Source organism: Macaca thibetana, chromosome 17, assembly GCF_024542745.1.
Source record: "Macaca thibetana thibetana isolate TM-01 chromosome 17, ASM2454274v1, whole genome shotgun sequence".
Classification (NCBI taxonomy): domain Eukaryota; kingdom Metazoa; phylum Chordata; class Mammalia; order Primates; family Cercopithecidae; genus Macaca; species Macaca thibetana.
In genome coordinates this window covers 1,267,411-1,280,960 of record NC_065594.1, presented here as the reverse complement: position 1 = coordinate 1,280,960, position 13,550 = coordinate 1,267,411, and the positions used below count along the sequence as shown (strand labels likewise).

At 44.1% G+C, this 13,550-nt stretch overlaps 1 protein-coding gene across 5 annotated transcripts in view; it reads right to left on the bottom strand.

Annotated features, from left to right (window-relative positions):
• Window positions 1–11,310: 11,310 nt before the first annotated feature.
• The window catches only part of ZMYM5 (zinc finger MYM-type containing 5), a 41,246-nt gene continuing 39,006 nt past the window's right edge, over window positions 11,311–13,550 (bottom strand). For all 5 annotated transcript variants that reach the window (XM_050766740.1, XM_050766739.1, XM_050766741.1 and 2 more), the window contains one exon: window positions 11,311–13,101. In XM_050766740.1, the coding sequence (XP_050622697.1) occupies window positions 12,343–13,101 (759 nt within the window). In that variant the 3' untranslated portion in view covers window positions 11,311–12,342. The remainder of the gene's footprint in view (window positions 13,102–13,550) is intronic.

Genomic DNA, 13,550 nt, shown 5'->3' with positions numbered 1-13,550 from the left:
CTGCAGTGAGCTGTGATCAGGCCACTGCACTGCAGCCTGGTGAGACAGCAAGATCCTGACTCAAAATTAAAAATAAAAATAAAGGGAAAGACATTCCATGTTCACAGATTGGAAGGTTTAAGAGCACAGTGGCTCATGCCTATAATCGCAGCACTTTGGGAGGCTGAGGTGGGCAGTTCATCTGAAGTCAGGAGTTGGAGACCAGCCTGACCAACATGGAGAAACCCCATCTCGACTAAAAATACAAAACTAGCCAGGTGTAGTGGTGCATGCCTGCAATTCCAGCTACTCGGGAGGCTAAGGCAGGAGAATCGCTTGAACCCAGGAGGTAGAGGTTGTGGTGAGCCGAGATTGCTCCATTGCACTCCAGCTTGGGCAACAAGAGTTAAACTCCATTACCCGCACACACAAAAAAAGTATATGGAATTTCAGGAAACCCTAAAAAGTCAAAACAATCTTGAAAAATAACAAAGTTAGGCCGGGCGTAGTGGCTCACGCCTGTAATCCCAGCACTTTGGTAGGCTGAGGCAGGTGGATCACCTGAGGTCGGGAGTTCAAGACCAGCCTGACCAACATGGAGAAACCCCGTCTCTACTAAAAATACAAAATTAGCTGGGCCTGGTGGCACATGCCTATAATCCCAGCTACTAGGGAGGCTGAGGCAGGAGAACTGCTTGAACCTGGGAGGCAGAGGTTGCGGTGAGCCGAGATCATGCCATTGCACTCCAGCCTGGGCAACAAGAATGAAACTCCGCCTCAAAAAAAAAAAAAAAAAACCAAAGTTGGAGGTCTCACAACTACTGATTTCAAAATATACTACAAACCTACAGAAATCAAAACACTGTGATATGAGCATAAACGCAGATGTACAGACAATGGAATAGAATAGAGATCCCAGAAATAAACCCTCACATATATATGGTCAACGATTTTTTTATTTTTTGAGACGGAGTCTGGCTCTGTCACCCAGGCGGGAGTGCAGTGGCTTGATCTTGACTCATTGCAACCTCCATCTCCTGGGTTCAAGCAATTCTCTTACCTCAGCCTCCCGAGTAGCTGGGATTACAGGCATGCACCACCACGCCCAACTAATTTTTGCATTTTTAATAGAGACAGGGTTTCACCACATTGGCCAGGCTGGTCTCAAACTTCTGACCATAGGTGATCCACCCGCCTTGGCCTCCCAAAGTGCTGGGATTACAGGCATGAGTCACTGTGCCTGGCCCGGTCAACAATTTTTAACAAGGATGTCAAGATCATTCATTAGGGAAAGACCAGTTTTTTCAGCAAATGGTGCTGGCAAAACTGGAGATACATGTTCAAAAGAATGAAGTTGGGCCCTTATTATACACCACATACACAATTAACTCAAAAGGTGTCAAATGCCTAAGTGTAAGAGCTAAAACTATAAAACTCTGAAGAAAACATAGGGCAAAATCTTCATGACTTGGATTTGGCAATGATTTGGATATGACACCAAAAACAAGGACAACAAAAGGGAAAATAGACAATCTGGACTTCCTCAAAATTGAAACCCTGAAGTGGGTGCAGCGGTTCACTCCTGTAATCCCAGGTACTCAAGAGGTTGAAGTGGGAGAATTGCTTGAGCCTGGGAGGTCAAGGCTGCAGTGAGCTATGATGGCACCACTGCACTCCAGCTGGTGCAACAGAGTGAGGCCTTGTCTCTTACAAAATAAATAAAATTTGGTTGGGCGCAGTGGCTCATACCTGTAATCCCAGCACTTTGGGAGTCCAACGTGGGCAGATCACTTGAGGTCAGAAGTTTGAGACCAGTCTGGCCAACGTGGTGAAACCTTGTCTCTACTAAAAATACAAAAATTAGCCGGGCATGGTGGCACATGCTTATAATCCCAGATACTCAGGAGGCTGAGGCAGGAGAATCGTGACACAGCAGGCGGAGGTTGCAGGGAGCCAATATTGTGCCGGTGCACTCCAGCCTGAGTGACAGAGGGAGACTCCCTCTCCAAAAAAAATAAAATTAAATTAATTCATTAATACAATTACATAGGATTATTTTTGCTTATTTTGCTAAAATGTACATCACACAAAATTTACCAACTTTTTTTGTTGTTGTTGAGATGGAGTCTTGCTCTGTCACCAGGCTGGAGTGCAGTGGCACGATCTCTGCTCACTGCAACTTCCGCCTCCCGGGTTCAAGCGATTCTCCTGCCTCAGCCTCCCAAGTAGCTGAAACTACAGGCAAGCACCACCATGCCCAGCTAATTTCTGTATTTTTAGTAGAGACGGGGTTTCACCATGTCGGCCAGGATGGTCTCGATCTCTTGACCTCAACCACCATCCATCTCCAGAACTTTTTAATTCAACCCAAACTAAAACTCTACCCTCTAAACAATAACTTCACAATACCCCCTCCCTCCAGCCCCTGGTAACCACTATTTTACTTTCTGTCTAGGCATTTGACTATTTGAGATACCTCATATAAGCGAAATCATATAATTGTCCTTTTGTGTGTCTTAATACGGTTACCATATTTTCAAGGTGCATCCATGTTGTAGCATGTACTTTATTTTTGTTTTTTTTGTTTTTGTTTTTGAGACAGTATCTCACTCTGTCACGCAGGCTGTAGTGCAGTGGCGTGATAATGGCTCACTGCAGTCTTGACCTCCTGGGCTCAAGCCATCCCCCCAGCTTAGCCTCCTAAGTAGCTTTGGATTACAGGCATGAACCACTGCACCTAGCTCCATGTAATTTTAGTAAAAATACCTTTTAAATTTGTTTGCCTGATTTCTACTGAAAATCACACAACTAAGACTAATTTCAAAGACAAAACAGCATTTTACATATTTGCTATGGTTTGAATGAGGATCCTCCAAAATTGAGGTGTTGCCAACGTGATAGTATTAAGAGGTGGACCTTTGAAAAATGATTGGGACAGAAGGGTTCCTTCCTCATTAATAGGACTAGGTTCCCTTAGAAAGGGGATTGACAGTGAAGTTAGTCCTCTCTTGCCCTTCTGCCTTGTGCATGTGAAGACACAGTGTTCCTCCTCCCCACAGCATGCAGCCTTCACTAGACACTAAATGTCAGGGCCTTGATCTTGCACTTCTCAGTCTTAAGAAATATGAGAACTAGACTTCTGCTCTTTGTAAATTACCCAGTCTCAGTTATTGTGTTATAGCAGCACAAAATGGATCAAGACAATATTATTACCAATTAATCTTTAATAGACCAGGCACGGTGGCTCTCGTCTGTAATACCAATACTTTGGGAGGTCAAGGCAGGTGAATCACTTGAGGTCAGGAGAATCACTTAAACCCAGGAAGAAGAGGTTGCAGTGAGCCAGGATTGAGCCACTACACTCCAGCCTAGGTGACAGAGTGAGAGAGTCTGTCTCAAAAAACAAACAAAAAAATTTCTTTATTGAAGATATTACGGGCCGGGCATGGTGGCTCATACCTATCATCCCAGCACTTTGGGAGGCCAAGGCAGATGGATCACTTAAGGTCAGGAGTTCAAGACCAGCCTGGCCAACGTGGTGAAACCCTGTCTCTCCTAAAAATATAAAAGTTAGCCAGGTGTGGAGGCTCACACCTGTAATCCCAGCTACTCAGGAGGGTGAGGCAGGAGAATCGCTTGAACCCAGAGGTGGAGGTTGCAGTGAGCCCAGATAATGCCACTGCACTCCAGCCTGGGTGACAAAGTGAGACTCCATCTCAAAAAAAACAAGAAATGATGTTGAAAACCTATTTGTAAATCATTTGTATCTTTGCAGATTATTTGTAGAGACATGTGAAATACACCAAACACTACTGTCATATAGCACCAAACTGAAATAATTCAACGTGAGGCCTATTTTGTTAGCACCAATGGAATGTTTTGACTAAATCTCAAATACATTTTTTTCTTTTTCTTTTCTTTCTTTTTTTTTTTTTTTTTTTTTTTGAGACGGAGTTTCACTCTTGGTGCCCAGGCTGGAGTGCAATGGTGCAATCTCGGCTCACTGCAACCTCCACCTCCTGGGTTCAAGCAATTTTCTTGCCTCAGCCTTGCAACTAGCTGGCTAGCTGGGATTACAGCCACCTGCCACTACATCCAGCTGATTTTTTTGTTTTTGCTTTTGTTTTTTGAGACAGAGTTTTGCTCTTTTGTCCAGGCCGGAGTAAAGTGGCACAATCTTGATTCACGGCAACCTCCGCCCCTGGCTTCAAGCAATTCTCCTGCTTCAGCCTCCTGAGTAGCTGGGATTATAGGCGTCCGCCACCATGCCTGGCTACTTTTTGTATTTTTAGTAGAGACGGGGTTTCGCCATGTTGGCCAGGTTGGTCTCGAACTCCTTACCTCAGGTGATCCACCCGCCTCGGCCTCCCAAAGTGCTAGGATTGCAGACGTGCGGCCTCCCAAAGTGCTATGATTACAGGCATGAGCCACTGTACCCCACTTTTTTATTTTTTTTAGTTTTAGTAGAGATGGAGTTTCTCCATGTTGGTCAGGCTGGTCTTGAACTCCCGACCTCAGGTGATCTGCCCGCCTTGGCCTCCCAAAGTGCTGAGATTAAGGCATGAGCCACCACGCCCAGCCCCCCCCCACCCATTTTTTTTTTTTTTTTTTTTTTTTTTGAGACTGAATCTCGCTCTGTCGCCCAGGCTGGAGTGCAGTGGCCCGATCTCGGCTCTCCACAACCTCTGTCTCCCAGGTCTAAGCAATTCTCCTGCCTCAGCCTCCTGAGTAGCTGGGATTACAGGCATGTGCCACCACATCTGGCTATCTTAAATTCTTTGACCTAAATTGTTCATAATACCTTCCCATGTTTCTTTGTTTCATTTTTGTCTTCCCCCCACCCTCCAGAAATATCCATAAGTTCCTAATATGGCCCTGGCAGTCACAGCTCAATGGCATCTTCACCCAACAAACCCTAGACTCTCTGCTGCCCCGACCAGGCGACTGGCCTGAGAAGTGCGGCACCAAAGGGCGGTAGGGTGTGACAGGCTGCTACAGTTACTACTTGAGACCATCATTATGACAGTTTGTTACTACTTGAGACCGTCATTACAAGACTGAAGGAAGGAGGACAAATGTAGAAATGAAAAATTAAAAGAAACTTTTAAAGAAAGGGCCAGGGGAAGAAGACAGGTCCCTGCTTCTAGTGAGCAAAGGCAGCCGCCTGAGCCTCTACAGCCCTTCCTATTTATTGGGTAGAAAGAGCAGGGAGCAGGAGGTAATGATTGGTCAGCGGCTTAACTGAGCACAAGTTAACATGATTGCTAACAAGCTTCAGACGTGCCTAATTACAAGAAACACTTGCATCTGGGGTGTGACTGCCCTCAGCATTCCTTCTGGGTGGCAGATACAGTTTGTCAGTTTGCCAACATGCTGCTTTCATGAGAAGTTTGCCGTTTACTTACGTAGCCTACAGTGGTATACCGAGTTGATCATGACCCTCACTCTTTTGGCCTTCAACAGTAGGGAGCCAGGGGAGGAAGCATCAGGAATGGCACAAGGTCATAATGCTGGTGAGCAGGGGGCCATCAGCCCCAGGAGCAAAGGCCACTTGACAGACCTGGAGGTGGGGTGAGTGCCAGAATGCTGTGGATTACTCAGAGTGGAGGATTACTCACAGAGTGGAGGTGGAGACAGGCCACCCCCTCTGCTCCCCTTCAAGTCTTGAGGCCTGAGATGGCTCCAAGTGTCCTTAGAGTGGGGCAGAAAGGAAGCTTAGGTCCACCTGGCATGTGGCGAGGCAGGATCCCTAGAGCAAATGTTCTTGGTGGAGTGTGGTGAAGGAGGCTACTTGCCCCTCCAGGACAGAGGGCTTCTTCTTGGTCCAGTGGGAGAAGATGCCTCCTTGGTGATGAAGCGGTGGGTGATTTGGGGTAGATGTGACATTCCTGACGCCAGCTCTTCTGCAAGTCATGGTAAGGCACCGAAGGGTGGCTCCTCTCCCTGTAGCAGCTGTCACTTACCATCCTGTAGACCATGACCTCCTCACACAGCGCCAGGGCGAGGATCACAGTGAGCCAGCAGGTGCCTGCGGTCCTGGAGCTGGTCGCAGCAGGTCATCCTGCACGCGGTGGAGGCGCCCCCTGTGGGCCGCAGCACATCCCCAGCTTCTGGACGCAGTGTGAGCGAGCGGTCACGCAGCAGTATGCTTGTGTGAAATGCCCCATGAATCTCTGTGCCCACGTCCCTGCAAAGCCCACGGCAGGTGCCCGGGTGCCGGAGCACGCACTCACCCCCCACGGATCTCTGGGCCCAGGGCTCAGCCCGGCATCTGGTCGCTAAAGGTTTACAATTTTATTAATTTGTAGGCACATATTATGAAAGGCTTTTTAACGCCAACAGGAGTGAGGTGTTAGTCTTATTTCCTAGGGGTTTCTCTGGTTTATTTATCCTTAGAAGCAAACTGGATTAATATGCTCTTCACTCTGAATGCGATTTCCAGGATATTAGTTCAAAATAATCTACTGTCTACATTTAAAATTAACACCAATATATTCCCGATCTAACTTCACACCCTCTTAAAAACAAAGATTCTGTTAATTGGCTCAAAATTTGCTTTCTAGTTAAATTCTCTCTTTTTTTATTTTTTATTTTTATTTATTTTCTTTTTTGAGACAGAGTCTCACTCTGTCACCCCGGCTGGAGTGCAGGGTGTGATCTCAGCTCACTGTAACCTCCACCTCCCAGGTTCAAGCGATTCTCCTGCCGCAGCCTCCAGAGTAGCTGAGATTATAGGCTGCCCGCCACCATACCTGGCTAATTTTTGTATTTTTAGTAGAGATGGAGTTTCACCATGTTGGTCAGGCTAGTCTTAAACTCCTGACCTCAAGCAATCCACCCCCCCGGCCTCCCAAAGTCCTGGGATTCCAGGCGTGAGCCACCGCGCCTGGCACTCTTTTTTTTTTTTTTTTTTAAGTGAAGTAGTCAGAGGAGGGAGAGTTCAATTTGTAACTGACTGAGAATTGAGATAACTCATTTACTCTACCGGCTCATCTTGGACCAGCGTTTTTTTTTTTTGGTTTTTTTTTTTTTTTGATACTCTGTCCAGCCCAGGCTGGAGTGCAGTGGCTCCATCATGACTCATTGTAGCCTCAACCTCCAGGGCTCAAGTGATCCTCCCACCTCAGCCTCCCAAGTACACAGGATCACAGATGTGTGCCACCACACCTGGCTAATGTTCGTATATTTTGTAGAGATGGGGTTTCACCGTGTTGCTCAGGCTGGTCTCAAACTCCTGGGCTCAAGGGATTCACCTGCCTTGGCCTCCCAAAGTGCTGGGATTACAGGCATGAGCCACCGCGCCCAGCCCAGCCTCAAATTCTTAATTTCAGCCTTAACATGGTCACACATTGTAAGTCAACCTTACAGAGCAGTGGTCTCCAACCTTTTTGGCACAAGGGAAGACAGTTTCGTGGAAGACAATTTTTCCATGGACGAAGGGGGTGGGGGTGGTTTCAGGATGAAACTGCTCCACCTCAGATCATCAGGTATTAGATTCTCACAGGGAGCCTGCAACCTCCATTCACAATAGGGTTCCCAGTCCTATGAAAATTGAATGCTAACGCTGATCTGACAGGAGGCGGAGCTCAGCAGTAATGCTCATTCAGCAGTTGCTCACCTCCTGCTGTGTGGCCCGGTTCCTAACAGGTCCCAGCCAGGGGTTTGGGGACCGTGTTATACAGCACTATTCCAGCTCTAAAACTTTGTGCCTTCACATTGTCTTTGTCTATGCCTTTCCCTGTTCATCTGCCACTGATGATTGCAGCTGCCTATGTTAAGATCTTATGTTGTGTCAAGGAGTTGAGGAATTTTAAACTCCAAGTAATGGGGAACTTCAGAGCTTTGGAGACAAAAAGAGTGATGAGACCTAAAAAGATATAGTATTATTCTTTCCACTGAACTTGACTGAGATCTTCCATTCAATTATACTCACTTTTACTTTTTGTTTTGAGACAGAGTCTTGCTGTGTCACCCAAGCTGAAGTGCAGTGGCATGATCTTGGCTCATTGCAACCTTTGCCTCCCAGGTTTAGGCAATTCTCCCACCTCAGCCTCCTGAGTAGCTGGGATTTACAGACACATGCCACCATGCCCGGCTAATTTTTTTTTTTTTGAGATGGCATTTCGCTCTTTTAGCCCTGGCTGGAGTACAATGGCATGATCTTGGGTCACTGCAACCTCTGCCTCCAGGGCTTAAGCGATTCTCGTGCCTCCAGAGTAACTAGGACTACAGGCGTGCGCCACCACGCCCGGCTAATGTTTTGTGTTTTTAGTAGAGATGGGGTTTCACCACGTTGGCCAGGCTGGTCTCGAACTCCTGACCTCAGGTGATCCGCCTGCCTCAGCCTCCCGAAGTGCTGGGATTGCAGGCGTGAGCCACTGTGCCTGGCCACACTTTTACATTACATGTAGCAAATTGTACACTGTATATATATATGAAGTGGCTATTAGCAACTCTTACTGGCTCATGACACTAAGAGAGGACCAAAGAAATCACAAGAGGAAAATAGGTCAATGTAAGAATTTTAAAGATAGCAATTTTGAAAATCAGAAGTTGGCCGGGCGCGGTGGCTCAAGCCTGTAATCCCAGCACTTTGGGAGGCCGAGGCGGGTGGATCACGAGGTCAGGAGATCGAGACTATCCTGGCTAACATGGTGAAACCCCGTCTCTACTAAAAATACAAAAAACTAGCCGGGCGTGGTGGCGGGCGCCTGTAGTCTCAGCTACTTGGGAGGCTGAGGCGGGAGAATGGCGTGAACCCGGGAGGCGGAGCTTGCAGTGAGCCGAGATCACGCCACTGCACTCCAGCCTGGGAGACACAGCGAGACTCCGTCTCAAAAAAAAAAAAAAAAAAAAAAAAAAGAAAATCAGAAGTTTATGAAAACAATCTCAGTTGTCCTCAGTGAGATGAGAAAACCAGTAAGTCAATATTAATTGGCACTGCCATTTTCTTCAAGACTATTGAGACTGTCCTTTCTAATTTTTGACATAAAATTAGTAGTAGGAGATAATTTTTTCTAATGATTTTTCCCAGTGAAGTAGCTAAAAAGATGAAAAGAAACCCTGGGTACAGTCCAGATCAGTGATGACAGTTACTGCAGCTGGGGAGGTGAGGGATGGTAAATAGGACCTTCACGTCTATGTTTTCTCCCTTCCTTCCTTATAGTGAGCACACATTAATTTTACATTAAAAAAATAAAAATCAGGCCAGGCGCGGTGGTTCACACCTGTAATCCCAGCACTGTGGGAGGACGAAGCGGGTGGATCACCTGAGGTCCGAGTTCGAGACCAGCTTGGCCAATATGGCAAAACCCATCTCTACTAAAAATACAAAAAATTAGCCAGGCATAGTGGTGGACACCTATAATCCCAGCTACTCGGGAGGCTGAGGCAGGAGAATCGCTTGAACCTGGGAGGCAAGATCGTGCCATTGCACTCCAGCCTGGGCAACAAGAGCAAAACTCTGCCTCTAAATAAATAAATGAATAAATAAATAAATAAAAATTAAAAACTAAAAACTAGAAAAGGAAAAAAATTAAATTATTCCTGTACAGCCATACTTGCATTTTTATCTTCTCTTCTTAACTTAGTTGATTTTTTTTTTTAAAGGGGTAGGGGTTTTATTATGTTGCCTCATCTGGACTCCAACTCCTGGGCTCCAGGGATCCTCCCTCAGTCTACCAAGCAGTAGGGACTACAGGTTTATGCCACTGAGCCCGTATCATCTAACACTGTATTATGAAAGGTGTCAAACATATGGAAAATTTGAAGGCTATTTACAAGGAACATAGGTCAATGAAACACCTGTCTTTTGAATTTTTTACCTTTAATTACTATGTGTGGAATTGATGGCGCCTTCTAGGTGTGCAGTATGATGATGAAATAAATGAATTTAAGGTGAGGATCTAATTTTATTTTTTAAATTGATAAATCTGATAGTTATGCCAAATTATCTCAAGCAGCCACTGATTGATTTCAGTAGTTGGCTCAAATACAAAAGAGTCTAATTATACTATGAATCTGTGATTCAGTTGATTGACAAGCTTTAATGAAATAATGAGTATATTTGTTTATTTATTTTAGAGACAGGGTCTCACTCTGTCACCCAGGCTGGAGTGCAGTAGCATGTTCTCGGCTCACCGCAACCTCTGCCTCCTGGGTTTAAGCGATTCTCATGCCTCAGCCTCCCAAGTAGCTGGGATTACAGGCATGCGCCACCACACTAATTTTTGTACTTTAACAGAGACGGGGTTTCACTATGTTGGCCAGGCTGGTTTTGAATCCCTGACCTCAAGTGATTTACCCCACTCAGCCTCCCAAAGTGCTGGGATTATAAGCATGAGCCACCGTGCCCAGTCTGAAATAATGAGTACGTTGATAACTTGCAAACAGCTGGGCGCAGTGGCTCATGCCTGTAATCCCAGCACTTTGGGAGGCCGAGGCGGATGGATCACAAGGTCAGGAGATCGAGACCATCCTGGCTAACACGGTGAAACCCCATCTCTACTAAAAAATACAAAAAATTAGCTGGGCGTGGTGGCGGGCACCTGTAGTCCCAGCTATTCGGGAGGCTGAGGCATGAGAATGGCATGAACCCAGGAGGCGGAGCTTGCAGTGAGCCGAGATGGCACCACTGCACTCCAGCCTGGGTGACAGAGCAAGACTCCAACTTAAAAAAAAAAAAAAAAAAAAAGAAAGAAAGATAATTTGCAAACAAATTTCAAAACTTATTCTATGTCTCTAGAGTATTCTCTGGGCTGCTAGAGAATCCCAAACATCCCAAAGCCACATTTAGATCCAAGTCTGAAAATACTAAATGATCTAGTTGTCAAAAATCAAAATGGTGGCCGGGCATGGTGGCTCAAGCCTGTAATTCCAGCACTTTGGGAGGCTGAGGTGGGAGGATCGCTTGAGACCAGGAGTTCAAGACTAGCTTGGACAACATAGTGAAACCCTATCTCTATTTAAAACAAACAAACAAACATTCAAAATGGTTAGAAGTTAATGAGGATGATTCTCATGGGTATTCCAAAATACACTGGCATCGTTGAGAGTCTGCAAGTATTCCTAGTGTCATCCCATAAGAATGCACCTTGTGTTCTAGTCGCTGCTCATATGCCATTTTGTTTCACAGGAATAGTATATAAAAATTTAATATATTATAAAATTGACATCAGAAATCAGAAACAGAAGGGAGATTTACTAAATACACAGTGATGGGGCTGCTGACCATCTAAAACAACTTAGATTCCTAATTTTCATTGGTGTGTCTCAAATTTCAAGCATGCCATCTCTTTTCACAGGGAGGAAAAAGCCCATAACACTTGAAGGTTAACTTAATATATACTTATTTTAATATTTTTTATATTTTTATCAACATAAAATAGGTAAATATACTTACAGTTCACATACAATAACAAATGCTAAAACATTTACAAATTAAATTAAAACAAAAATAAAACCAATAAAATGGAAATTAACCATCATTAACATAACAAATAATGCTGTTTTGTTCAAATAAAAATATTTTGCTCAAACGAAGTAAATCACAAGTATTTGGTTTAATAGCAAAAAGCTGTAGTTTCAGATCCCATTCTGTAAACTGAGTAGTTTTACTTTAATAATAATGTTGAGAATGCTTGTTCACGTAAGTATCTTATTCAAACTAGTATTGATCAATTCAAGCCTTTCTTTCCTCTTTTAAGGTAATTAGAACACTATATATATATATATATATTTTTTTTTTTTTTTTTTTGAGACTGAGTCTCATTCTGTTGCTCAGGCTGGAGTGCAGTGGTGCAATCTCAGCTTACTGTAACCTCTGCCTCCTGGTTCAAGCAATTCTCCTGCCTCAGCCTCCTGAGTAGCTGGGACTACAGGTGTGTGCCACCATACCTAGCTAATTTTTGTATTTTTAACAAAGACCAGGTTTTGCCATGTTGGCCAGGCTGGTCTTGAACTTCTGACCTCCATTATCTACCCACCTGGGCCTCCCAAAGTGCTGGGATTACAGGCATTGAGTCATCGCGCCCAACCAAGAACAGAATATTAACCAAACCCGTCAAATGGCAGTCATTAAATGCCAATTTTTAAATAGGTGTAAATTGATAGATTTTGAAGATTAACAATCTTCAAAATTGTTGTTAATCTTCATTGCCTAATGATGATTGAAACTAATTAGTTTTAGATTTAGAATGGAAACATTTTTTGCTATTTATTTGCTAACATACTTATTGCTAAGGAACTGTTGCAAGTTACTCTGTAGAGGAGACTTACAACAGGATAGTACTGACTCTTGCAGCACAGATGTTTTCTGAGTAATGTAAGATTCTGAGCATCATGCCAAAAAACAAATCAGGTATATTATGTGTACAACAATAGCGCACCATCATTTTTCTCATTTTCATATAATCTGCGTTCTGCAGCATCAATAGCTTTATTTTTTTTCAGATCAGATTTTAATTTTGAGTACTTAACACTATTGTTGATGTGCATTTCACTTTCTTCATGTTTACTAAGAATATGTGATAAATGTTGCCAATCTTTGCAACCATTTTCATTTTTCAGTTGATTTTTTCCTTCCCCAAAGAGTCTGCAATATAGACAAAACACAGAATCTTTTGAGGTCGAATAAAGTAACCAGGATCTAGTGGTTTTTTCACCGTTTGGAAGAATCCGTGTATAATAAGTTTCTGAAAACTTTCTCCCTGTATTATCTTTTGGAAAGTTAAAATTTCTTACTTGAGGCGGAACATTTTCAACAAGAGTGTCCCGTTGTTTAATATTCAAAATTCGGGGCCACGTACCTGGATCTGCGGAAAGCACAACTGGTACAATGGAGTCTTCAAAATTTTTCTCTTCCAGTTGCTCTTGAAATGTATCAGCTATGGCTAACGCGGAAGAAGGAGGTAAATTCACATTCTCTTTGATGAGTAATGTATCCGTGCCACATTCTACCGAAAGGTGTAGCTCTGAAGTCTTTTCCTTCTTTTCTGTGATTCCATCTATTTTTTTCAAAAGTGTACTTGACGATCCACAGAATTGTTTCTCATTTTCTTCTCTAACAGCATTCCTTTTTCTATTTTCTGATGCTGTTAATTTTTTTGATTTTGTTTCCATCATCTGAGGACAAAGAGGATAGATTACAATTTTACTTTAGGTTAAACTTTAAAAAATTAATGTATATTCAAATGCTCAATAAGCACATGCTCATCATTAGGCATCAAAGAAATGCCTATCAAAAAGACAATGACGACCAGGTGTGGTGGCTCACGCCTGTAATCCCAGCACTTTGGGAGGCCAAGGCGGGTGGATCATTTGAGGTCAGGAGTTCGAAAACAAGTCTGGCCAGCATGGTGAAACCCTGTCTCTACTAAAAATACAAAAATTAGCCAGGCCATACTGGCATGTGCCTGTAATCCCAGCTACTCGGGAGGCTGAAGCAGGAAAATCGCTTGAACCCAGGAGGCAGAGGTTAAGCTGAGCTGAGATCGCAGCACTGCACTCCAGTCTGGACGACAGAGTGAGACCCTGTCCCAGAAGAAGAAGAAGAAAAAAAAAAGGTGACAATG